This window comes from Mobula hypostoma, chromosome 10 (assembly GCF_963921235.1).
Source record: "Mobula hypostoma chromosome 10, sMobHyp1.1, whole genome shotgun sequence".
Classification (NCBI taxonomy): Eukaryota; Metazoa; Chordata; class Chondrichthyes; order Myliobatiformes; family Myliobatidae; genus Mobula; species Mobula hypostoma.
This window is the reverse complement of record NC_086106.1, coordinates 38,784,796-38,812,371: the sequence shown is the minus strand read 5'-3', so window position 1 is coordinate 38,812,371 and position 27,576 is coordinate 38,784,796. Positions and strand designations below refer to the sequence as shown.

Sequence of the window (27,576 nt, the reverse complement as noted above, 5' to 3'; positions counted from 1 at the left end):
CAGAATGTGGTGGGGCAGCCCACAAGTATCATCATGCTTCCAGTACAAATTTTACATCGCCCACCCTAACGGCGTGTGGAAGGAAACCATGTGGTCATGGTGAGAACGTACAAATACAGACAGACAATGGCAGGAATTGAGCCCTGATGGCTGATCGCTGATGTTGTAACAACATTACGTCAACCACTAGGTTATTAAGCTGCCCTAGATTGACTCCATGACTCAGACAGGCTTCAATTTATTGAATGAATTAAAATTCCTCAGATGCTGTGGTGGGATTTGAGTACCTGTCTCTGCATCAATGGTCCAGAGCCATTGATAAGATACAGGTTAGGCTGCTGTTGGGAGTGTTGTGTGCAGTTCCAGTTGCAACACTGTGGGGGCTGGTGCCAGTGGACAGGGTTCGATTCCTGCCACTGACTGAAAATAAGGGTTCTGTACATTTTCCCCGCGACCACATGTGTTTCCGCCGGGTGCTCCTGTTTCCGCCTACATTCCAGAACCATACAGGGTGTCTACATGATACGTTGTCACAAAACTTGAGAGTTTCTCCCAGCACATCCTCGGACTGTGTTGGTCACTGATGCAAATGACACATTTCACTGTATGTTTCAGTGTACCTGTGACAAATAAAGCTCATCTTTAAGAGGGATGCGGCTGCACTGGGGAGAATGCTGAGGATGTTGGAGAGATTGGGCAGCCTGGGCTTGTTTTCCTTGGAGTAAGTAAGGCTGAGGAGTGACTTGAGGTATACACACAGTAGCCATTTAATTTGGTATCTCTCATACCTAATAAAATGGCCACTGAGTGTATGTTCATGGTCTTCTGCTGCTGTAGCCCATCCACTTCAAAGTTCAACATGTTGAAAGATGCTCTGATGCACTGTTGTAACAAGTGGTTATTTGTTAATGTCAGCTTGAACCAGTCTGGCCTTTTTCTTCTGACCTCTCTCACTAACATGGCATTTGAGCCAACAGAATTGCCACTCACTGGATGCTTTTTGTTTTTCACACCATTCTCTGTAAACTCTAGAGACTGCTGTGTGTGAAAATCCCAGGATATTAGCAGTTTCTGAGATACTCAAACTACCCCATCTGGCACCAACAATCTTTCCCTGGTCAAAGTCACTCAGATCACATTTCTTCCCCATTCTGATGTTTGGCCTGAGCAACAAATGAACCTCTTGACCATGTCTGTGTGCTTTTATGCATTGAGTTGCTGCCACGTGACTGGTTGATTAGATATTTGCTTTAACATGCCCATGTACAGGTGTACCGAATAAAATGCCCACTGAGCGTATAAGATTATGTGAAAGATAGAAGAAGATAGTCAACATACTTTTTTCCATGGTAGTTGGATGTAAAATAAGAGTGCATAGATTTGTTGAGAGAAAGAGCAGAGCAGAGGGTTAAGTTATTTCACGTAGAGTGTGTTTGATATCTGGAACGTGCAGGCAGAGGAGGTGGAGTCAGATAACAATTAAGGGTCATTTAGGCAAAGATGCATGGCAGTATATGGACCTAACACAGTAAAATGGATGTGATGAGCTGAAGCCTTGTTTCTGTTTTATACAACTCTGACTCCATGGATCTACTCTGACCGCATGTCCAGTTTGACCACATGTCCAGTTTGTTAATCTCTTTGCTCTCATACATCACACAATTAAAGATTAAATATTAGCTTTACATTTTTCCACATGTATGTACATCAAAACATCAAATGCATTGTTTTCATCAATGACCAACACCCGCAGTGTCGCCATGCTTCCACGCTAAGTAACAATGGCATAGTCAAGAGACCAGCGGGCAGAACTGAGAGGTACACGAGGGGTGAATTGCAAGAGGAGGTTCCCTGCAGGGCCACACACAAAATGCTGAAAAAACTCAGCAAGTCAGGCAGTGGCTGTGGAGGGGTAAATGAACAGTTAATGTTTTGGGTACAGCTGTAGATGCTGCCTGGCCTGTTGACCTCCTCCAGCCTTTCATGTGTATTGCTCTGGATTTCCAGCATCTACAGAATCCACTGTGTTTCTCTAGCAGCAACCGATCTGCTGAAGTTATTAGTCCCGCTTCCTGCTGCTCATAAAGTTCCTCTCCTTTGTGGTTCACTTCCATCCTGCTCCAGATTATTTGAGCACAGAATGTAGAATATTACAGACCAGTATAGGCTCTTCAACCCACTCTGTTGTGCCAACCACGATGGTTGCTCCAGATATTGGCATTTGCCGTCTCTTGTGTCTACAAGATTCCCTGTGGATGGGTAACTTTTCCCAAACCCCTGTTCCATCCTTGAAGTGCGAAACAGATGTTAAAGCCAATGAGAGGGATAGAATGTTTGTGCAAACTAATGCCTGGGTTGTGGTTTGTGGTGATATTCTTGTCACCATCTTTACCAGTGTCAGATAAGTTCATTGTGTACTTTCATGCTATCTAATCCAGCAATGAGGTTCGTTGTGAATGAGTAATGTCAGTGGACTGCTACGAATCTCAGGCGTGGGTCAGCTGTCAGTCAGTTATGGCTTCAAGGCTGAGTGGGTGGTGGAGGCAGGTACTTCACACCATTTGAGAAATGCCTGGACCAACACTTGAATCACCAAGGCATGGAAGGCCATGGAGTAAGAGAGCAAAGTCCAAAGTAAATTTATTGTCAAAGTATGTGCATACGTGTACCCATGCTCTACTCTGAGATTCATTATCTTGTAGGCATTCACAGTAAAATAAAGAAATACAATTGAATCAATGAAACACCACAAAGACTGACAAACAACCAACGTGCAAAAGAAGGCAAACTATGCAAATAAGACAAGTAAATTAATAATACCAAGAACATGAGTTGCAGAACTTGTTGGTTGTGGAATCAGTTCAGAGTTGTTGTGAGTGAAGTTATTCACGAAGGTTCTGGAGCCTGATGGTTGTAGGGAAATACATTGTTAATGAGAGGTGGGATCAGTGTAGGTGGATATGGTGAGCCTGTTTCAGTGCTGTTTAATTCTTGCGACCCCCCCCACCCCACCCTCTCCAGCCTCATGCTAACACTGAGGGAGTGCCACACTATTGATGTTGCTGTCTTTTAAGACATTAAACTGAGCTCCTGTCTTCTCTCTTGGGATCTTGCACTTCCAATTAAAGAGAAAGGCAATAACGTTGAGGGATATTTATCCCTCAGTTTGATCGAGGTGATTGGATGATCTAGCCAACCACCCTGCTTTTTGTGGGACCTTACTGCATACAAGTTACCACAACTCCCATCTTGCAGCTCCTCAGAAGTATTTAATTGGGCATAAGCATTTTGGGAGATCTTAGGATGGTGAAATGTGCCACTAAGAATGTGAGGTTTTTATGTCAGAGAATGTTGATGGTGGAGGCAGTGAGAAGCTCCCCTTTAAGGTGAGTCCTAGCTCAAGCCTGTTGTTCAGAGCCAAGAAAAAACTGCAGATTTGTGGAAAGTCTTACAGCTCTTTTCTCATTTCTCACTTTCGGATTTAACTTGGTACATTTTACACATTCTTGTTATTGACATTTCTGCAGGGATTTCCCCTCACTGAGATCTTTCTACAGTCTGAGCTGAAATGCACTCGTCAGTGCCCGAGAGACAGCCCTGTGTTGAGAATACAAGCACGAGAAGCAGGCGTAGGGCACTCGGCTCCTTGATGCTGTCCCGGTTGCTGTTCCTCTCACCTTGGACTCGGTTCCATCTCCCTACCTGTTCCACACAACACTTACAGAACAAAAACCTGTCCACCTCAGCCTGTATCAATGCAATAACCCTGTCTCAGTCATTCTCTGCATAACAGAATTCCGAGATGAAATTCCCCCTCATCTCCATTATAAAACAGAAACTCTGCATTTTAAAGCTTGTTCTGGTTCCCACTGGGGGAAAAAAAAACATCCTTTCTGCATCCAATCTGGCCGACCCTCTCGGAATCACATCTGTAGGGTAAGGTGGTGGGTGCCTGTAATGGGCTGCGGGGTTAGTGGTGGAAGCAGATCAGATAGTGGTCTTTAACAGACAGACACTAAACTATACAGGGAATGGAGAGATATGGCAGAAGAGATTTAGTTTAAATCAACACTGTGTTTAGCATAGACACTATGGCCGGAAAGGTCTGTTCCTGCACTGTACTGTTCTATGTTCTATGTTCACCCTCCTCTCAATGTTCTCAACTCTCATGAGTATGGGCTCAACCCTTCCTCAAAAGATGACTCCTCCGTCCCTGGAATCAACCTTTGCTGCACTGTCTCCACTGTACATCCCTCCTCGAATAAGAAGGACTCCAAAAACGTCTGTAGTTCTCTGGGTGTAGTGTCACCAACATTGTGCAAAGCTGGAGTAAGATTTCTCAGAATCAGAAACAGCTTTATTATTATTGACATAAAAAATAACAGTAAGTTACAACAATATAAAAGGATAGATAGATAAATAGATACATAAATGATCAAAAGGGGAATAGAAAGGTAGTATTCAAGGGCCATTCAGAAACCTGACGGCAGAAGAGAACATTCCGTTCCTAAAACGTTAAGTATAGGTCTTCAGCCTCCTGATCTTCCTCCCTGATGGTCGTAAGGATTCTCTGTTAATACCTTCCATTTATTACTTCCTTATTATTTCATGTTTCATGCTTGAAAACTCTGCAATCTTACCCAATATTCCAAAGACCTTTTCAATTTAATCAACGTTCTACTTTCCTTGTCAAACTGGAGCCCCTCATGTTGTAACCCATCTACAATATTCTTGCCCCACCACTTATCCTATCTATATCCCTTTGCTGGCTTTTTACATCCTCCTCAGAACTTACTTTCCCTTCTTTTTATTGTCAGCAGATTTGGGTACAAGACATTCAATTATGTTTCATTGTTGTAAGTGTAATTCAACACTGGTGTTGGCGAGTTGCCTGGAACCCTGGAAACACAAACGATCACAGACACTGGGATCTGAAACAACTCAAAAGGTCAGGCAGCATCTGGGGAAGGGATGGACAGTCAACAATGAAGGCTCTTGACCTGGAAATTTGCCAACCTATTTCCTGAGCCACCATTCAATTAAATTAGATTTTAATTCCTTCTATCAGCAATTGAAGGTCTCTCATGGGTGAAGGACCTTAAAACAAAATAACCAGACTGTCTGATGTATCATAGCATACGCTGGAAAACACTCCAAACTAATGGTAGTCTCACCCATGCAAGGAACCCAGCTCAGCTGAAGGCAGCTATAACAAAACATAGGCTGGCAGCTGGGCCAAGAAGTAGACTGGTCCTGGAGCCTGGTGGTACACACTTTCAGGTTCCTTCAAGAGTGATCATCAGTGAGAGTTCAAAGGTCTTGATAGAGCAGATGTGGGAGGATGTTTCCTGTGGTGGGAGTGTCTAAGACTAAAGGCCACAACTTCAGAATAGAGGGGCATTCTTTCAGAACAGAGATGAGGATGTATTTCTTTAGCCCGAGAGTGGTGAATCTGGGAAATTCTTTGCCACGGGCAGCTGTGGAGGCCAAGTCTTTATGTACATTTAAGGTAGAGGTTGACAGATTCTTGATTCATCAGGGCATGAAGGGATACGGGTGGGAAGGTAGGAGATTGGGGCTGAGAGGGAAATGGATCAGCCATGATGAAATAGTGGAGCAGACTCAATGGGCCAAATGTTTCACTTCAGCTCCTATATCTTATGGTCTTCTGGTTTTATTTACAGCTCAAAGACCACACGTTTGAGTGCCTCAAGGAGGAGAGGTGTTGCAATTTTAGTAGCTATGGATGCACCTTCAAGGTGAGTGTGGGTTCTGGAGTCCCAGTGGGGAGCAGGACTTGGGATTGATGTCTTGATGTCTTATGGGGTAATTCCAGAGGAGGGGACAGAGAGAGGTTTACCACTCTTGCTAATAGGTATTGGTCTATCACTGTCACATGTGCTGAACTACAGTGAAAATCCTAGATTCAGAACCAGTTTCAGATTTATTTATCACATGTACATCAAAACATACAATGAAATGTGTCATTTGTATTGACAAGCAGCATGCCCAAAGTTGTGCTGGGGGCTGCCCACAAGCACCACCACCCACTCAGGTGCTAACAGAGCATGCCCACAATATTCAGATGAACACCACAATAAGACAACAACGGCAAAACAAGATCCTTAAACACACTGCCACCCACACACCCACTCGCTTGCACAGACTGGCCACCAGCTCCAGAACGAGCTGCCTCTGAGCCTCCAGCCCCTGACTGTAGATTCTCAGACTCATAGACATCAAGCCTCCACACCTCAGGCCTCTCGCTCCATTGGTGTTCCATCCAGGCAGATTGTTTCAAACTTCAGTACATCGAGGCAATACAGAGGAAAAAGCAATAACAGAATGCAGAATCCTCCGTTACAGTTACAGTGAAACTATAGAGCAGGCAGACAATAAGGAGAAATGGCCATAATGAGTTAGATCAAGAGTTCCATTCAGTATACTTATAAGAGCAGGATGGAGCCTGGTGATACTGTACGTGTTTCAAAGCTTTGGTATCCCCTGCACAATGGGGAGAAGAGAGAATTACCAGGAATCCAAACCTCAAAGGACAGTAATACAAGATATCCAAAGCCCAGCTGCCCAAACATAAAACATTTCTCTCAGACTTCATCACTACTTCCACAGCAGGGTGTTGGCCTAGCTCTCAGCTCAGAGTCAACCCAATCTGGTCCACAGCCCCACATGAGTTCTTGGAAGAGGATAACAGGATTACATGCAAAAACACAATAGTATATATCAAGTTTGAAGTACAAAACTTATCCAAAACTCAGGAAAATGCAATATGGTCTCAATCCCAAAGTTGGATTTTGGTTATTAGACATTGGAACTGAGGATTAGGAGAGAATGGTGTCAGCTAGTTGGCACGCACATCGTGGGCTGAAGTGCCCAGATCCCCCTCTTGTCTCTATATCTTCATGACTCAATGACTAAACATCTGAGCCAAGAACTTCTGATCCCAACCCTCTGACAAAATGGGATTCAGCTGATGTGCTCTGGTAGATATTTGCAACAGATATGGTCATTTCCCTCCATCAATATCATCCAACTCTTTGATGATGTATTTCCTCAGCCCTGGTGAGAACATGCCCAAATCGTAACCCAGTTGAAACTCCACAGTGTCTTTTCCAGCTCAAGAGAGGACGGAAATGGCCAATGTCAGGGAGCATAATTTTAAGGTGATTGGTGGAAAATATTGAGGGAGGGGGTGTTACAGGTATGTTTTTTTTACACAGGGAGAGGTGGGTGCACGGTGGCAGATAGATAGGGGGAGTTTGAGAAACTTTTACATAGGCACATGGATGATAGATGAATGGAGGGCTATGTTGGAGGGAAGGGTTAAATAGATCATAGAGTGGGTTAAATTGTTGGCCAAAGGGCCTGTACTGTGCTGTACAGTACTGTTCTATGCTCTAAGGAAACCCTGACGTTTCAAACTCCATTCACGTTACTTATCTGAAGAAAAGAATTACATTGCATGCACACAGTCAGGCTAACAACAGATTAGTAGGTTAATTGGTCATTGAAAATTGTCCTGTGGTCTTATATAAGGTTAAATAGGTGGGTTGTTGGCGGTGTGACTCGTTGGGCCAGAAGGGCCTGTTTCACACTGTATCTTTAAATAAATAAACAGGAAAATCTTGCCGACCTAACATTAAAATATATATATATTTTTCCCTTTCTACAGGGATCAAATGTTCAACATTAAAATATGTTTTTTTTCCTTTCCACAGGGAACAAATCCTCGCCTTAAAGAGCACGAGATACAGTTTACTCATCAACACTTGATGCTAGTTTTGTTAAAGAACAAGACGCTGGAGGAGAAGGTAATGGATCTGGGCTGAGGGACACTCAGGGAGGTAACTCCGGTTTAGAACTGGAGGGAGCCTTTCTACTTAAAACTCAGGATTTTCAGGTCACTGGAGCTGGTAAACTTCCCGGCAGTTGCTAAACTGTCAACTATGAGTTGGGAAGATTCTGGGACTTTCATCCGAACTTGTACAAGTTTCTTCTGTACAAGTAGCTTATTTATCTTGGGGAAGGAAAAATGAGAAGTTTGGAGGGAGAGATGGTGAAAGGGTGAGAAGCATTGCGGGTTAGAGGGAAGCAGAGTTAGGGTGCATTCATGGATATTTTTGGCGAAGTATCCCTTAGCTTAGACAAACCTCCATTTGAAAAGCCATAGGTGCGAAAGATTAGTTGAGGAATAAAATCAGAATCAGAATCAAGTTTAATATCACTGGCACATGTTATGAAATTTGTTGTTTTGAGACAGAAGAACATTACAATACATAATAAAAAATTATGAATTACAGTAAGAAATATATTTTAGAAAATTAGATTAAGTAAGTGATGCAAAAAGAGCAACAAAAGAAAGAGAATAGTAAGGTAGTACAGATGGGATTATTGTCCATTCAGAAATCTGATAGCTCAGGGGAAGACGCTGTAAGTATGTGTCTTAAACCTCCTGTGCCTCGTTGCTGATGGTAACAATGAGAACAGGGTGATGGGGGTCCCTAATGATGGATGAAGCCTTCTGTGAGGCTTCGCATTTTGAAGGTTCCTTTGATGCTGGGGTGGCAAGTGTCCAGGATGGAGCTGGCTGAGTTAGCAACTTTCTGCAGCTTTTTCCCTTCTGGCACAGTGGCCCCTCCACGCCAGATGGTGATGTGGCCAGTTAGAATGCTCTCCACACTACACTTGAAGAAATTTGAACTCCTTGAACTCCTAATGAAATGTAGCTACTGTTGTGCCTTATTGGTAACTGCATTGATATCACAAGAGATTTAGCAAAGCTGAAAACCCAGAGAGAGAGAGAGAGGAGAGAGAGAGAGAGACACACACACAGACACACACACACACACACACACACACACACACACACACATTTTCCAGCAGTCCAATCAAATTTCGAGTGAGAGAGGAGGTGACTCACAGGTCCCTGAGGGAGATTTAAAAAAGACCATTCGCCAGCTTTTGACATTTCCTGGCAGCTCAGTCAAATCACAATCCATTAGCAGGGACAAATAAAAATAAGGTAGGAACAAGCAGAATGTCCATTGTGTGAGAGAACCAGGGTTAGAGTAGGGAGGTTTGGACCAAATTAGGCTTCAACAAAAACAGGCTTGGATGAGGTAGGTATCTGGTAAGTTTTTTCTTCTTCATTCTTCATTCCTCATCTGTTCGTACATGGTCAGAGCAGTGAGGATGGCTCCAGAGGTTGTGTTGTGTTCTTTGTGTGAGGTGGAGGGATTTTGGGAGACCTCCAGCCTCTCAGATAACCACCTCTACACCAGATGCACTGAGCTGCAGCTCCTCAGAGATGAGTTAAGGAACTGGAGCTGTAGCTCGATGATACTTTGGCACTTAACGGCAAACTGAAGAGGTGATTGATAGGAGCTACAGAGAGGTAGTCACCCTAAGTTGCAGGAGGCGGGTACCTGGGTGACTGTCAGAAGAGGGAAAGGAAATGGGTAGCCAGGAAAAAGTACCTCTGTGGCCGTTCCCCTCAAAAATGAGTATACCGTTTTGGATACTGTTGGGGGAACGACCTATTGCGGAAAGCCACAGTGATCGGGTCTCTGGCACTGAGTCTGGCGCTGTGGCTCCGAGAGGAAAGGTGTGAGAAGACTGCAGCAGTGATAGGGGATTCCATTGTTACAGGAGTAGACAGGAGATTCTGTGGATGCTGCAGGTATGTTGCCTCCCAGTTTCCAGGGTCAGGGATGTTTTGGATTGGGTCTATGGCATTCTAAAGGGGGAGGGTGAGCAGTCAGAAGTCTTAGTATATATTGGCACCAATTACATACGTAGGAAAAGGCAGGAGGTCTGGAAGAGAGAATTGAGAGAGCTAGGTAGAAGGCTGAAAAGCAGGACCTCCAGGGTCGTAATCTCTGGATGGCTGTCTGTGCCACATGCCGGTGAAGGTAATAAGATGATTTGGCAGATGAATGCATGGCTGCGGAACTAGTGTAGGGTGCAGGGTTGCAGTGCTCTGGATCATTGTGATCTCTTCTGGGGAAGGTGTGACCTGGACGAAAAGGATGGCTTATGCCTGGACCCGAGGAAGACTGATATCCTACAGGGTAGATATGTTAGAACTGTTGGGGAGGCTTTAAGCTAATTTTGCAGGGCGATTGGAAACTGATTGATAGAGCTGAGAGTGGGGCAGTTGGTATACAAGCAGAGCCAGGATGGACAGGCAGATGATCGGGCAAAATTACAGTCAGTGGCTTGAGTTGCAGTGTAAAAGGGGATCAAATTTGAAAAGGGTAATGTATACACGACTGAAGGTGTTATATTTGAATGCACCCAGTATGTGGAATAAGTTAGATAATCTTGTAGCACAGTTAGAGGTTAACAGGTATGAAATTGCGGGCAACACTGACTTGTGGTTGAAAGAAGATTGTAGTTGGGAGCTTAACATCCAAGGATACACATTGTATCGAAAGGACAGGCAGGTAGGCAGAGGGGCTGGCGTGGCTCTGTTAGAAAGAGGTAACGTAGAATTCAGAGGTGTAGAATTCTCGTGGGTAAAGTTAAGAAAATGCAATGGTAAAAAGACCCCAATGGGAGTTTTATACAGGCCTCCAAACAGGAGCCAGGATGTGGTCGACAGATCACAATGGGAGATAGAAAATGCATGTCAAAGGGCAATGTTACGATAATCATGGAGTATTTTAATATGTAGGTAGATTAGGAAAATCAGGTTGGTGCTAATTTTGAGTCCCAAGGGAGAGAATTTGTAGAATACCCATGAGATAGATTTTTAGAACAGCATGTGGTCGAAGCCAGATTAACCATTCTAGATTGGGTGTTGTGCAATGAACCAGATTTGATTACGGAGCTTAAGGTAAAGGAACCCTTTGGAGACAGTGATCATAATATAAGACAATAAGACCATAAGCTATAGGAGCAGAATTAGGCCATTTGGCCCATTGCAATTGTTCTGCCATTTCATCATGGCTGATCCACTTTTCCTCTCAGCCCCAATCTCCTGCCTTCTCCCCTTTATCACTTCATGCCCTGATCAATCAAGAATCTGTCAACATCTACCTTAAATATACCCAATGACTTAGCCTCCACAGCCACCTGTGACAACAAATTCCACAGATTGACCACACTAAAGAAATTCCTCCTCATCTCCATTCTAAAAGGACACTCCTCTATTTTGAGGAGGTGTCCTGGTCTTAGACTCTTCCACTGTAGAAAATATCCCCACCACATCTGTTCTATCGAGGCCTTGCAACATTGGATAGGTTTCCTTGAGGTCACCACTCATTCTTCTGAACTCCATTTCAAGCGGGAGTGTGATGGACTTGAAAAATTTGGACAGTAAATCAGCGGTTAATCAATGAAGAAGAGAGGTAAAACTGTGGAGAGACCCAGTAAAGGAATGGGCTGATGTTTTGGAGAGGATATGTTCTTATCAGCGTATCAAGGGAAATACTAAAGTAAAAAACACCTCCTGAAGGTTTAGTGGGACGAAGCTCTGATGTATCCATGCAGATTGAAGGTATTTATGCTTGAGCCATATTTGACACAGGCTCTCAAGTTACCTTGCTTTATGGATCCTTTTAAAACTGGTATTTACCATTGAATCCACGCGGTGCCCTTGAGATTCAGGGGCTTTGTACTTATGAGTTATGGTTACTTGTTAAAACTGGAGTTTTCTGAACCAGATGTTGGAGTAACTGAGACTATTGTCACACCAATGTTGGTCTTCTAGGAGCATGATATACTCTGTCTAAACCTGACATGCTATGTCCTGGAGGAGTAGCAAGAGTGACAGGAAGCCCTAAATTTGCTAGAATGTTCAAGGAATGGAAAAGGAAATTAACTGAGAAGATGTTGGGATGCGAAGATGCTTTTTCTCCTGACGAGTCTGATGTTGATTACTCCAAGAGTACTTGCCACACTATTAGAGTAACTGAGGATGCCCCTTTCTGAGAGAAGTCTCATTGGTTAACAGCAATGGAAGTAGAAGATTTTTGGCAGCACCTGCTTAAACTGAAAGGAGCTAAGTTCAGTCGTGGAGCATAGGGACCTGAGCAGCTGGAAGACACGAGTGATAGGAGAAGGCACCCTCTAGTAGACAGGAAGGGTCGCAAGGTGTGGTTGAAGTTGGAGGAGCTGAAGATGGGATAAGGATCCCCGAAGATGGGATAAGGAGTCAGGAAACCCCCCCCCATATACACTGGCTATGAACAGAGTGTTGCATCTATCCCATCCCTTTAGTGAGACATGCCACTAACATTTACAAATGGATTGAAGGTCCTGATATCATGATATCCTTTGAAAACTGTTATTAATGATGGATTGATAAATTTCAAAGTCATAAGGACATGATTATTTTTGGTGGGAGCGAGAGTGTAATGCTGTGGTTAAGACTTTTACTGCTGTTCTGTAGATATTTCACTTTAGCAGTTCTGTAAGGACAGACTGTTCTGCTTTTAGCTTGTTTGAGTTTCAGCTAAAGATAAGAGGCTATGTTGTTCAATTTAGGAATGTTGTGTCAGCCAATCAGGATGGTGGAATTGGGAGAGGTTTTCGTGATGGATGCTGATGTAGGTCGAGGACTTATTGGTGGGAGCTGGGAGAAGACAGGAGGGAAGATGGCTGAGGAAGCTGTTCCTGTTGCACAGGGTGCTTTGTGCAGATGAATGGCTTCAAGGAGGAAGGACCAATGCTCCGGTGGGAGAGCCCCATTATTTGAGGTGCATTTTGAGTGAAATTCAGAACCTAGAGCATGCTTTCATGCAGACCATGGTCCAAAGCATAAGATAAAGACAACTTCAAGATGAGCTCCAACTTGTGTGCATATTTGGACTGGGTTAATGGCCCTTTTTTATTTCTTTCCTTTTCTTTTTCCTACTAACTGTTCGATAAAGCTAACGTTTGTGAATGTACTTCCTTTATAATTGTAAGCAGTGTACGGTCTGTTATTTCTTGCCGACGGGTGATTGCAGTATTCGCACAGATCGGGGTTCGGGTGGCTGACACATTTCAACTTCCAGGTTTTGGTGGGACCCAAGTAACACTGACCCTAGATGTATGGAGTTTGAGAAAGGTGGTTTTCTCACCGCTGAGTCTAGTGGCTGTTAGTGAGGGGCTAATGAGCCACAGCTCTAGAGATGCCCGGTAAAGAGGGGTTTCTTACCTTATTCAGTATACTGCACGCATTCAGATAGAACACCTTCAGTCCTGTATTCACCTTTTCAATTTTGTCCACCTTCCAGAGATTACTATCCTGGAGGTCCTCTTTCACAGATTTCTACCCAGCTCCCTAAAATCTCTCTTCAGGACCTCCTCACCTTTTCTTTCTATGATATAGGTGCCAATAGGTACCAAACTTCTGGCTGCTCACCCTCCCCTTAGAATGCCATTTGCCCGATCCGAGACTTTCCTGACCCTGGCACCTGCGAGGCAACATACCACCCGGGTGTCTCTATCACAGTCACACAATCTCATCTTTGTTCTTCTGACTATGGAATCTCTGATCACCACTGCAGTTCTCTTTACCTCTCTTCTGAGCCCAGCACCAGACACAGTGCCAGGGACCCGGTCACTGTAGATCCCCCCAAGGGTTGTCCCCTTTAACACTATCTAAAGTGGTGTACTTAATGTTGAGGGGAATGGCCACAGGTGTACTGTGCACTGGCTGTGCATTTCCCTTTCTTCTCTGGATAGTCACCCAGTTACCCGTCTCCTGCAGCCTAGGCATGAAGACCTCCCCTTAGCTCCTATCTATCACCTTCTCATTCTCCCTTATGAGCCGAATGTTATTGAGCACCAGCTCCATGGAGGACAGGAACCAAAGTGCCTGAACAATTAGTGGAGACAGATGTTGTTAAGACCTCAGACAAAGTGTGACTAATGTCCTGAACTGCGTATATTTGAATGCAAGTTTTGTAGGATTGGCTCAGGGCATGGATTGACACCTGGAATTATGATATTGTAGCCATTAGTGAGACTTGGTTGCAGGAGTGGCAGGAATGGCAGCTCAGTATTCTGTGGTTCCATTGTTTTAGATGCAAAAGAGTGGGAGGGGTTAAAGGAGAAGGGCTGGTGTTACTAGACAGGGAAAATGTCCCAGCAGTGCTTGGACAGGGCAGACTAGAACTCATCTAGTGAGGTGTCATGGTGGAACTGAGAAATAAGTTAATGGCATTATCTTACAGATCATCCAACAGTCTGAGGGATTTAGAAGGACAAATTTGTAGACAGATCGCAGACTGTTGAAAGAAATATAAGGTAGTAGGTGATTATAACTTTCCACATATTATTGGGACTCACACACTGTAAAAGGACTAGATGGGATAGAGCTTGTCAAGTATGTTTAGAAAGTTTTCTTAATCAGTATATAGAAGTCCCAACGAGAGAGTGTGTGATACTTGATCTACTATTAGTGAAAGAGACAGGGCAGGTGACAGAAGTTTGTGTAGGAGAACACTTTGCATCCAATGACCACAATGCCATTAGTTTTAAACAAAAAGATAGGTCTAGTCCACAGGTTGAGATTCTAAATTGGAGAAAAGCCAATTTTGATGGTATCAGAAAGGATCTGGCAAGTGTGGATTGGGACAGGCTGTTTAGTGGCAAAAGGTGTATTTGGTAAGTATGATGCCTCAAAATTGAAAATTTGAGAGTACAATGCTTGTATGTGCCAGTCAGAATAAAAGGCAAGGATAACAGGTTTAGGGAACCTTAATTTTCAGGAGATATTGAGGCTCTGGTTAAGAAAAAAAAGGAGGTGCATAGTAAGTATTGGCCAGTAGGAACAAATGAGGTACTAATGGAGAATACTTAAAAAAGAGAACACTTAAGCAAGAACTCGGGAGAGCTAAAAGGAGGTATGAGGTTGTCGTAGCAAACAAGGCGAAGGTGAATCCTAGGGGATTCAACAAATATATTAGAGCAAAAGGATTGCAAAGAACAAAATTGGTCCACTGGAAGATCAGAGTGGTAAACAATGTGTAGAACCAAAAGAGATGGGAGAGATCTTAAATTAATATTTTGCATCTGTATTAACCCCAAGGGACAGATACAGAGTGTATTGAAGTGAGGCAAAGTGGCATCAACTTCATGGACCTTGTACAGATTACAGAGGAGGAGATATTTGCTGACCTGAGGCAAATTAGGGTGGATAGATCCCCAGTGCCTGACAAGGTGTTCCCTCAGACTCTATGGGAGGCAAGTACAGTAATTGCCAGGGCCCTAGCAGAGGTATTTAAATCATCTTTAGCAACAGGAGGTACCAGGGGACTGGTGGACAGCTAATGTTGTTCCACTATTTAAGAAAGGAGCTAAAAATAAACCAGGAAATTATAGGCCAGTGAGCCTGATATGAGTAGTAGGGAAAGTTATTGGAAGATATTCTAAGGAACTGGATATATAAGGATTTGGATAGACATGGACTGATTGACAATAGTCAGAATGGCTTTCTGTATGGTTGGTCATGTCTAACCAATCTTATTGACAGTTTTGAGGAAGTTACTAAGAATTTGGATGAAGGCAAGGCAGTGGGTGTTCTCTACATGGACTTTAGCAAAATATTTGATAAGGACCTAATGGGAGGTTAGTCGGGAGAGTTCAGTCGCTCGGCATTTAAAATGAGGTTAAATTGGATTAGACATTGGCTTTGTGGGAGAAGCCAGAGAGTGGTAGGCGATGGTTACCTCTCTGAATAAAGGCCTGTGACTAGTGAAGATCCACGGGGATCAGAGCAGGGTCTGTTGTTTTTTGTCATCTATATCAATGATTTGGATTATAATGTGGTTAACTGGATCAGAAAATTTATGGATGACACCAGGTTTGGGGATGTAGTGGACAACGAGGAAGGCTATCATGGATTGCAGCCAGACCTGGACCAGGTTGGAAAGCGGGCTGAAAAATGGCAGATGGAATTTAATACAGACAAGTGTGACATGTTGCTCTTCAGTACCAACCAGGGTAGGTCTTACACAGTGAACAGTAGGGCACTGAGGAGTGCAGTAGAACAAAGGGATCTGGGAATACAGGCCCATAATTCATTGAATTATGCCACAGGTAGATAGGATCGTAAAGAAAGCTTTTGTCACACTGGCCTTCACAAATCAAAGAACTGAGTACAGGGGAAGGGATTTTATGTTGAAGTTGTATAAGACATTAGTGAGGTCTAATATGGAGTACTGTGTGCAGTTTTGGTCACCTACCTACCTACTCATTCGTAAGGCCGGTGATGTTGTGGGGATGGAACTGGACTCTCTGACGGTGGTGTCTGAAAAGAGGATGCTGTCCAAGTTGCATGCCATCTTGGACAATGTTTCCCATCCACTACATAATGTACTGGGTGGGCACAGGAGTACATTCAGCCAGAGACTCATTCCACTGAGATGCAACACAGAGCGTCATAGGAAGTCATTCCTGCCTGTGGCCATCAAACTTTACAACTCCTCCCTTGGAGGGTCAGACACCCTGAGCCAATAGGCTGGTCCTGGACTTATTTCCTGGCATAATTTACATATTGCTATTTAACTATTTTTGGTTTTATTACTATTTATTATTTATGGTGCAACTTTAACGAAAACCAATTTCCCCCGGGATCAATAAGGTATGACTATGACTATGACTAGGAAAGATGTAAATTAGTTTGAAAGAGTACAGAGAAAATTTACAAAGATGTTGCTAGTCTGGGGGCCCTGAGCTGTAAGAAAAGACTAAATAGGTCAGGACTTTATTCCTTGGAATGTAGAAGATTGAGAAGTATTAAAAGTTGAGGTATTTTTGATAATTTATCAACAATTTTGATATTTTTTGATGATTTATCAACAATCTATCAACCATTTTGATGGAAGTATTCAAAATTGGGTATAGATAGGATAAATGCTAGGAGGCTTTTTCCACTGTGTTGGGGTGGGACTGCTACAGGTTAGGGTTAAATGTGAAAGGTGAATAGTTTGGATGGGTACATAGATAGATGGGGTAAGCAGGGCTATGTTCCCAGTACAGGTCAATGGGAGTAAGCAGTTTAAGTGGTTTGGCTTGGCTTAGATGGACCAAAAGGCCTCTTTCTGTGCTGTACTTTTCTATGACTCTAGAGTGGAATAAAGGGGGATTACAGAGGCATGAAAAAAGAAGCTAGCCAAAGTTCATTACGAGATCATACCATCAGGAATAACAGCAGTGCAGAAATGGCTGGAGTTTCTGGTAGCAATTCAGGCGACACTGGATAGATACATCTCAAAGAAGAAGGACCAGATTGACTACATTTCATGGTTCTGATAGAGGTAGCAAAAGATGTTGTGGAAGCATTAATAAGGCTCTTTCAAGAATCAATAAATTCTGAAGACTGAAAAATTACAAATGTCACTCCGCTCTTCAAGAAGGGAGAGAGGCAGAATAAAGGAAATTATAAGCCAGTTAGCCTGACCTCAATGGTTGGGAGATGTTGGAGTCGATTGTTAAGGATTAGGTTTCGGGTACTTAGAGGCACATGGTGAAATAGGCCAAAGTCAGCATGGTTTCCTTAAGTGAAAATCTTGCCAGGCAAATCTGTTGAAATTCTTTCAGGAAATAACAAGTAGGCTAGACAAAGGTGAACTGGTGGATGTTGTATATATGGATTTTCAGAAAGCCTTTGGCAAGGTGCTACACATGAGGATGCTTAGCAAGATAAGAGCCAACTGTATTACAATAAAGATTCTAGCATAGACAGAGCGGTGGCTGATTGGCAGAAGGCAAAGAGTGGGAATAAAGGGGGTGTTTTCTGGTTGGCTTCCAGTGACTAGTGGTGTGCCACAGGGTCCAGTGCTTCTTTTTATGTTGTATGTCAAAGATTTGGATGATGGAATTGATGGCTGTGTGGCCAGGTTTGCGGATGATACAAAGATAGGTGGAGGGCATGTAGTGTTGAGGAAGTAGGGGGACTGTAGAAGGATTTGGACAGATTAGGAGAATGGGCAAAGAAGTAACAAAGGATTACTGTGTTGGGAAGTGTGTGGTCATGCACTTTGGCAGAAGGAATAAAAGCTTAGATTATTTTCTAAAAGGAGAGAAAATTCAAAAATCCAGTGCAAAGGGACTTGGGAGTCCTCATGCAGAATTCCCTAAAGATTAACTTGCAGGTGGAGTTGGTGGCGAAGAAGGCAAATGCAATGTTTCCAGAGAATTAGAATGTAAAAGCAAGTATATAATGTTGAGGGTTTATAAAGTACTGGTGTGGTCTCACTTGGAGTATTGTGCACAGTTTTGGGCCCCTTATCTAAGAAAGGATGTGCTGACATTGGAGAGGGTTCAAAGGAGCTTCACAAAAATGATTCTGGGATTGAAAGGCTTGTCATATGAAGAGTGTTTGATGGCTCTGGGGCTCTACTCACTGGAATTTAGAAGAATGGTGGGGGGGTGATCTTATCGAAACCCACCAGATGTAAAGAGACCTGGTTAGGGTGCATGTGGAGAGGATATTTCCTATAGTGGTGGAGTCCAGGACCAGAGGGTACAACCACAGAATAGAGAGATGCTCATTTAGAATGGAGATGAGAGGAATTTCTTTAGCCAGAGAGTGGTGAATCTGTGGAATTCATTGCTACAGGTTGCCTCACCTGGAAGGATTGTTTGGGGCCCTGAACAGAGGTGAGGGAGGAGGTAAATGGGCAGGTGTAGCATTTCTGTTGTTTGCAGGTATATGTGCCGGGAGGGAAATTAGTTGGTAGGGGCAGATGGACAAAGAAATCATGGAGTGAGTGATCCCCATGGAAAGTGGAGAGTGGTGGGGGGAAGTAAAGACGTGTTTGATGGTAGAATCCCTTTCGAGATGGTGGAAGTTGTGGAGAGTGATGTGCTGGATGCAGAGGCTCATGGGGTGCTAGGTGAGGACAAGAGGAACTCTAACCCAGTTAAGGTGGCAGGAAGATGGGATGAGTGTGGATGTCTGGGAAGTGGAGGAGATGTAGGTGAGGGCTGCCGTAATAGCATCAATATGTTGGGCCCTTGAATTGAACACTGGTGGTGTGAACCCTTGTGCAACAAGAAATCAGAATCAGAATCAAGTTTATTACCACCGGCATGCGTCATGAGATTTGTTAACTTGTGTACTTGCCTCTGCAGTTCCTACTAAATCTCTCCACTCTCACCTTAAACCTATGTTTTCTTGGTCTTGATTTCCCAGCCCTTAAAAAAAGATGAATGCATTCGCTGTATCTATACCCCCTCATGGACTTATACACTGAGAATTATCTGAAGATTCAAAATCTTTAACAATTGCCTTGTTTTATCCCTCCAGGTCTCCGATCTTGAAAGTGAGATAACAAAAAAGCAAACGGTCTTAGACAGGCTGTCCGGCAAGATTCAGGAAATGGAGAAGGAATTAGCTTCGAAAAGCCAGTTGGCTAATAAAAGTGATGTTGAAATGAACTCGTTAAAGGTCAGTTCTGTAGCAACAGGATTTAATTCAGTCAATCAAAGGTCAATTCTAAAGAGCATATTCAATCAACTCCAGATTGACTATATAATAAAGTCATTTTATTGGAATTATATGGAAATCCTGAGCAACTATGAGCTTTACTGAACAACTTCTGGAAATTCAACCAATCACGGGGACAGGCCAATTACTAATTGCAAATTGACCCAATCACAGGTCGGTACTCTGGAAACTGAACCAAATGGAGGCCAACCATTTAAATTTGACTTGCTATTCCCATTCTGATATGTCTGTTCATGGCTCTTCTATACTACCATGATGAGGCCAAACTCAGGCCGGAGGAGCAACACCTCATATTCTCTCTGGGTAGATTCAAAATTGATGGCATAAATATCAATTTCTCCATGTTTTGGTAATCTTTCCGCATCCCTCTTTCTCTCTTTTTCTATTTCCCATTCTGGTTACTCTCTCTCCTCTTCAGTTCTCCTCACCTGTCCATCACCTCCATTTGGTTCACCTGCACCTTCCCCTGCTTCCATGGTCCACTGTCCTTTCCAGGTGAGGAGATGCAGAGAGGTGAAGGGGAACTGGAATAGGGAACAGACAAAGAGAGGAGGAGGAAAAGGGGAGAAATCATTAGAACTTGAAGAAATCAATGCTTATGCCATCAGGTTGGAGGCTACCTAGATGAAATATCGGATGTTGCTCTTCTAACTTGAATTTGGCCTCATCATGGGAGTAGAGGATGGCATGGACAGACATTATAATGCAAAGTCGAATTGAAATGAGTACTGGGAGACACTTCCTTTTGCGGTAGACAGAGAATCACAAGAAGTGTACATGATTGGAGCTCAAGTAATCACAGGACAGCTTTCCACACAGCCAGATTGGCCAATGTAGTGGACATAGCCAATGAGAATCACCATTACTGTCTGGTGAACACAAGCAGCACTATGGCAACTTAAAATAGGGCAAAATCTATTGTTCCCTTGCAGAAGATATTGGCTGCACATGCTGAGAAGCTGCATAAAGTTGAGAGTGATCTGCTGGAGAGGCACAAGCTGGAAGACGTTTTAAAACAGGACATTCTGTGGATAAAATATAAAACAGAGAACCTGAGCAGCAGAGTTTCAAGTGTAGAAAGCAATCAGAGCACACTGTGCCTGTACAGGGGCAGCAGCATTCCAGGTGAGTTGTACCTCACTAATTTTGCACAACTTCTTTATTTTTATTTATTTACTCTTGGTGACCACTTTATTCGGTACAGGAGCGGAACCCGGCGTGGTGTTCTGCTGATGTAGCCACCTACTTCAAGGTTTAAAAACGCAAACACGAGGAAATCTGCAGGTGCTGGAATTTCAAGCAACACACATAAAAGTTGCTGGTGAACGCAGCAGGCCAGGCAGCATCTCTAGGAAGAGGTACAATCGACGTTTCGGGCCGAGACCCTTCGTCAGGACTAACTGAAAGAAGAGATAGTAAGAGATAGAAAGGGGGAGGGGGAGATCCAAAATGATAGGAGAAGACAGGAGGGGGAAGGGATGGAGCCAGGAACTGGAAAGTTGATTGGCAAAAGGGAAATAAGAGGATCATGGGACAGGAGGTCTAGGGAGAAAGAAAGGGGGAGGGGGGAATCCCAAAGGATGGGCAAGGGGTATAGTGAGAGGGACATAGAGAGAAAAGGAGAGAGAGAGAGAGAGAAAAAAATATATATATAATAATAAATAAATAATGGATGGGGTGCGAAGGGGAGGTGGGGCATTAACGGAAGTTAGAGAAATCAAAGTCCATGTCATCAAGTCAGAGGATATCGAGACGGAATATAAGGTGTTGTTCCTCCAACCTGAGTGTGGCTTCATCTTGACAGTAGAGGAGGCCGTGGATAGACATATCAGAATGGGAATGGGACGTGGAATTAAAATGTGTGGCCACTAGGAGATCCTGCTTTCTCTGGTGGACAGAGCGTAGGGGTTCAGTGAAACAGTCTCCCAGCCTGCGTCGGGTCTAGTCAATATATAGATGGTTGCATCGGGAGCACTGGACGCAGTATATCACCTCAGCCGACTCACAGGTGAAGTGTCCAGGTGAGGCAGCACTTCATCTGTGAGTCAGCTGGGGTGATACACTGCGATATACAATCTCTGTTGTTGTGAGATGGTGGCTCCACGCTCACCATCACTGTGCTACCCTGAACATCTTCCCAGTTGCTTTCCCCCAGAATGCCTTGTGGTGAGGGATCACCTGCACCACCAATGGAACATTTCAATGCAAGAAGCATCAGGAGCAAAGGTGATGAACTGAGAGCTTGGATACATACATGGAATTATGTTCTAGTGGCCATTACAGAGACTTGGCTGGCACCAGGGCAGGAATGGATTCTCAATATTCCTGGATTTCAGTGCTTTAAAAGGGATAGCGAGGGGGGAAAAGGGGAGGAGGGGTGGCATTACTAGTCAGGGATACTATTACAACTACAGAAAGGGTGGGTAATGTAGCAGGATCCTCTTTTGAGTCAGTATGGGTGGAAGTCAGGAACAGGAAGGGAGCAGTTACTCTATTGGGAGTATTCCATAGGCCCCCTGGTAGCAGCAGAGATACCAAGGAGCAGATTGGGAGGAAGATTTTGGAAAGGTGCAAAAATAACAGGGTTGCTATCATAGATCACTTTAACTTCCCTAATATTGATTGGCACCTGATTAGTTCCAAGGGTTTGGATGGGGCAGAGTTTGTTAAGTGTGTCCAGGACGGATTCCTGTCACCGTATGTTGACAGGCTGACTATGGGGTATGCCATACTAGATCTAGTATTAGGTAATGGAATGGGCTGAGTGCAGGTCGGTGGGACTAGGTGAGAGTAAGAGTTTGGCACGGACTAGAAGGGCCGAGATGGCCTGTTTCCGTGCTGTAATTGTTATATAGTTATATGGTTATATGGGTCAGGTCACATATCTCTCAGTGGCTGAGCATCTGGGGGACAGTGACCACCGCTCCCTGGCCTTCATGGAAAAGGATAGAATCAGAGGGGACAGGAAAATTTTTAATTGGGGAAGGGCAAATTATGAAGCTATAAGGCTAGAACTTGCGGGTGTGAATTGGGATGATGTTTTTGCAGGGAAATGTACTATGGACATGTGGTCGATGTTTAGAGACCTCTTGCAGGATGTTGGGGATAAATTTGTCCCGGTGAGGAAGATAAAGAATGGTAAGGTGAAGGAACCATGGGTGACAAGTGAGGTGGAAAATCTAGTCAGGTGGAAGAAGGCAGCATACATGAGGTTTAGGAAGCAAGGATCAGATGGGTCTATTGAGGAATATAGGGTAGCAAGAAAGGAGCTTAAGAAGGAGCTGAGAAGAGCAAGAAAGGGGCATGAGAAGGCCTTGGTGAGTAGGGTAAAGGAAAACCCCAAGGCATTCTTCAATTATGTGAAGAAAAAAAGGATGACAGGAGCGAAGGTAGGACTGATTAGAGATAAAGGTGGGAAGATGTGCCTGGAGGCTGTGGACGTGAGCGAGGTCCTCAATGAATACTTCTCTTCGGTATTCACCAATGAGAGGGAACTTGATGACGGTGAGGACAATATGAGTGAGGTTGATATTCTGGAGCACGTTGATATTAAGGGAGAGGAGGTGTTGGAGTTATTAAAATATATTAGGATGGATAAGTCCCCAGGGCCTGACAGAATATTCCCCAGGCTGCTCCACGAGGCAAGGGAAGAGATTGCTGAGCCTCTGGCTAGGATCTTTATGTCCTCATTTTCTTCAGGAATGGTACCGGAGGATTGGAGGGAGGCGAACGTTGTCCCTTTATTCCAAAAAGGTAGTAGGGATAGTCCAGATAATTATAGACCAGAGAGCCTTATGTCTGTGGTGGGAAAACTGTTGGAAAAGATTCTTAGAGATAGGATCTATGGGCATTTAAAGAATCATGGTCTGATCAGGGACAGTCAACATGGCTTTGTGAAGGGAAGATCATGTCTAACAAGCCTGATAGAGTTCTTTGAGGAGGTGACCAGGCATATAGATGAGGGTAGTGCAGTGGATGTGATCTATATGGATTTTAGTAAGGCATTTGACAAGGTTCCACATGGTAGGCTTATTCAGAAAGTCAGAAGGCATGGGATCCAGGGAGGTTTGGCCAGGTGGATTCTGAATTGGCTTGCCTGCAGAAGGCAGAGGATCATGGTGGAGGGAGTACATTTGGTTGGAGGGTTGTAACTAGTGGTGTCCCACAAGGATCGGTTCTGAGACCTCTACTTTTCGTGATTTTTATTAACGACCTGGATGTGGGGGTAGAAGAGTGGGTTGGCAAGTTTGCAGATGACACAAAGGTTGGTGGTGTTGTAGATAGTGTAGAAGATTGTCGAAGATTGCAGAGAGACATTGATAGGTTGCAGAAGTAGGCTGAGAAGTGGCAGATGGAGTTCAACGCGAAGAAGTGTGAGGTGGTACACTTTGGAAGGACAAATTCCAAGGCAGAGTACAAAGTAAATGGCAGGATACTTGGTAGTGTGGAGGAGCAGAGGGATCTGGGGGTACGTGTCCACAGATTCCTGAAAGTTGCCTCACAGGTAGATAGGGTAGTTAAGAAAGCTTATGGGGTATTAGCTTTCATAAGTCGAGGGATGGAGTTTAAAAGTTGTGAGGTAATGATGCAGCTCTATAAAACTCTGGTTAGGCCACACTTGGAGTACTGTGTCCAGTTCCGGTCGCCTCACTATAGGAAGGATATGGAAGCATTGGAAAGGGTACAGAGGAGATTTACCAGAATGCTGCCTGGTTTAGAGAGTATGCATTATGATCAGAGATTAAGGGAGTTAGGGCTTTACTCTTTGGAGAGAAGGAGGATGAGAGGAGACATGATAGAGGTGTACAAGATAATAAGAGGAATAGATAGAGTGGATAGCCAGCGCCTCTTTCCCAGGGCACCACTGCTCAATACAAGAGGACATGGCTTTAAGGTAAGGGGTGGGAAGTTCAAGGGGGATATTAGAGGAAGGTTTTTTACTCAGAGAGTGGTTGGTGCGTGGAATACACTGCCTGAGTCAGTGGTGGAGGCAGATACACTAGTGAAGTTTAAGAGACTACTAGAGAGGTATATAGAGGAACTTAAGGTGGGGGGTTATATGGGAGGCAGGGTTTAAGGGTCGGCACAACAATGTGGGCCAAAGGGCCTGTACTGTACTGTACTATTCTATTTCTTACAGTTTTAGGAGGCCATTTGGCAAGCCACGTCCATGCTAACCTTCGAAGGTGAAAGTAAATTTATTATCAAAGTACATACTGTATATGCCACAATATACTATGTTGAGGTTCATTTTCTTGCAGGCATTTACAGGAAAATAAAGAAATGTTTCATGTTCTATTGACCAGGGCTTTATAGAGCTGTCACATTATGTCCGATCTTTGTGCTCTGCCACTGACTATAGTGTTTCATGCTAGCTCCTTGTCAGAAATCCTTTGTTAATCTTGGCCATTCCAAGGCCCATTCAAAGGCTGTCTCTCAAACATTTTTAAAGGCATTAGCTTTACTTATCAGATGTACATTTAAACATCAGACAGTGAAATTCATCACCTTGTGGTGACGACCAGCGCAGTCTGAGGGCAGCCTACAGGTGTTGCCATGTTTCCGCCACCAGACGGGCCCACAACGCTCTGACCCTAATCTGTACATCTTTGGAACGTGGGAGGAAACACACACTGACACAAGAATGCACAAACTCCTTATGGAATGCGGCGGGAATGTTGCAATAGATTGAGGAATCCTGAATGGATGTGGGAAGATGCTTGGTTTAACTGGCTGCTGGAAATCACCCCTCATAGAACTTAAAACATGGAATAGAGGAAAAAGCCCTTCGGCCCACAGGGTGGTTCGTGCCGAGCCAGCTAAAAAGTAAATCAAAACCCCCAAAAAATCTAATCCCACCAACCTACACAATGTCCATATCACTCCATCTTCCTCATATTCATGCGCCTATATAAACATCTCCTAAAAGCCTTTAATGTATTTGCCTCTACCACTATACCAGGCAGCACATTCCAGGCACCCATCGCCCTTTCAGTAAAAAAGTTACCTCTCACATCCCCCTTGAACCTATCACCTTCTCACCTTCAATGCTTGCCCTCTGGTATTAGACATTTCTACCCGGGAAAACAGATACTCTCTGTCTACTCTGTCTACGCCCCTAATACTGTTATAAACCTCTATCAGATCTCCCCTCAGCCTCCGGCTGTCCAAGGAAAACAGCCCAGTTTACCCAGCCTCTCATGATGGCACATGCCCTCGAAACCAGGCAGCAACCTGGTCAACCTCTTCTGCAGCCTCTCCAAAATCTCAACGCCCTTCCTACAGCGGGGTGACCAGAACTGTGTGCAATAATCCAGATGTGGCCTAACCAGAGTTTTACAAAGTTGCAACATAACGTCTTGACTCGATGCCTCAACTAATAAAAACAAGCATGCCATTAGCCTTTTTAACCACCTTATTGACCTGTGTAGCCACTGACAAGGAGCTGTGAACTTCTTGTGACAAATAAACCAAATTCCTCAGTAGACACTACTTCATTACATAAATTTGAGACACAGTTAGATAGATTTTTGCCTAGCAGGAGAATTAAGGGTTAATGGGAGAAGATAGGTGGGTAAAGCTGAGTCCATGGCAATGTCACTCATGATCTTATTGAACAGCCGAGCAGGCTCGTCGGGCCAGACGGTCAGCTCCTGATCCCGGTGAAGAGTTTCAGCCCAGAACGTCGACTGTTCATTCCTCTCCATTGATGCTACCTGACCTGCTAAGCTCCTGCATCATTTTGTGTGTGCGTTGCTCTGGATTTCTCGCATCTGCAGAACCTCTTCTTTCCCCCCTCTTCTTTCTCACGTTCTTGCTCCGTTTCTCCTGTAGTCTCGATCGAGCATCAGGTGACACAGCATGATGAAATGCTCGGCATCCACGAGGTCCGTCTGGCAGACATCGACCTGCGTTTCCAGATGCTGGAGACAGCGAGCTACAATGGAAGGCTGATATGGAAGATTCAGGATTATGAACGGAGGAAGCGGGAGGCCATCTCTGGGAAGACACTCTCGCTCTACAGCCAACCATTCTACACCAGCTCATTCGGATACAAGATGTGCGCCCGTGTGTACCTCAATGGGGACGGAATGGGTAAGGGCACGCACCTGTCGGTCTTCTTTGTGGTGATGCGTGGAGAGTATGACTCCCTGCTGCCCTGGCCCTTCAGGCAGAAGGTGACCCTCACCCTGCTCGACCAAGGACTAGGCAAGGGCCACGTGTCGGACACATTCAAGCCCGACCCCAACAGCAGCAGCTTCGGACGGCCCCAGGGGGAGATGAACGTGGCGTCGGGTTGCCCTCTGTTTGTCGCTCAGACGGTTCTGGAAAACAAAAACCGGCAGTATATCAAAGATGACACCATTTTCATCAAGATAACCGTGGATGTATCAGACCCCCCTGAGCTTTGAAACCTTTTACTCAGTCCACCGGAATCGTGCAATAGTCCCATGGTCAAGAGCTCATTGTTTTGAAAGTGTTCAGAAGTGTGCTTGACACTGTCCTTTTGAGACTGAGATCTGGGGCCAGACAGTAAATTATAAAACTCTGCTAGCTTTGTTAACTGTTATCAAAGTATTTTATATGATATAGTATTATTAGCCTCTGATATGATAATGTATTATTATTCACTGACTGTTACTTCTCTCCCATGTTTAAAGGGAAGTACATCTTTGTTTCAGATATATTTTTATGGAAAGAATAATTAAATCTTTAATTGTTATTGCAAGAGTGCAGGATGCATTTCATTTTCATGTCTATTGGTACAGCAAGATCCCAAGAGGGTTGGAAGAGCAGGCTTGAGGAACGGGTGGGGGTGTGCAATGGATGGACCCCCTAACTGCCTAAAACCTTGACTTGACCTTGATTACCAAAACATAGCACACACACTCTGCAGCCACTTTATCAGTGACACCTGTACACCTGCTCATCAATGCAAACACCTAATCAGCCAATCATGTGGCAACAACTCGATGCATGGAAGCATGCAGACATGGTCAAGGGGTTCAGTTGTTGTTCAGACCAAACATCAGAATGGGGAAGAAATGTGACCTAAGTGACTTTGACCGTTGGTGCCAGATTGGGCAGTTTGAGTATCTCAGAAACTGCTG

At 44.2% G+C, this 27,576-nt stretch overlaps 1 protein-coding gene across 2 annotated transcripts in view; it reads left to right on the top strand.

The window, feature by feature from the left end:
• Positions 1-27,125, top strand: part of LOC134353288 (TNF receptor-associated factor 3-like) — an 82,576-nt gene extending 55,451 nt beyond the window's left edge. For both annotated transcript variants that reach the window (XM_063061319.1, XM_063061320.1), the window contains 5 exons: positions 5,685-5,759; positions 7,737-7,829; positions 19,265-19,405; positions 20,398-20,590; positions 26,300-27,125. In XM_063061319.1, coding sequence (XP_062917389.1) covers positions 5,685-5,759; positions 7,737-7,829; positions 19,265-19,405; positions 20,398-20,590; positions 26,300-26,877 — 1,080 coding nt within the window. In that variant the 3' untranslated portion in view covers positions 26,878-27,125. The remainder of the gene's footprint in view (positions 1-5,684; positions 5,760-7,736; positions 7,830-19,264; positions 19,406-20,397; positions 20,591-26,299) is intronic.
• The last annotated feature ends 451 nt before the right edge of the window (positions 27,126-27,576 follow it).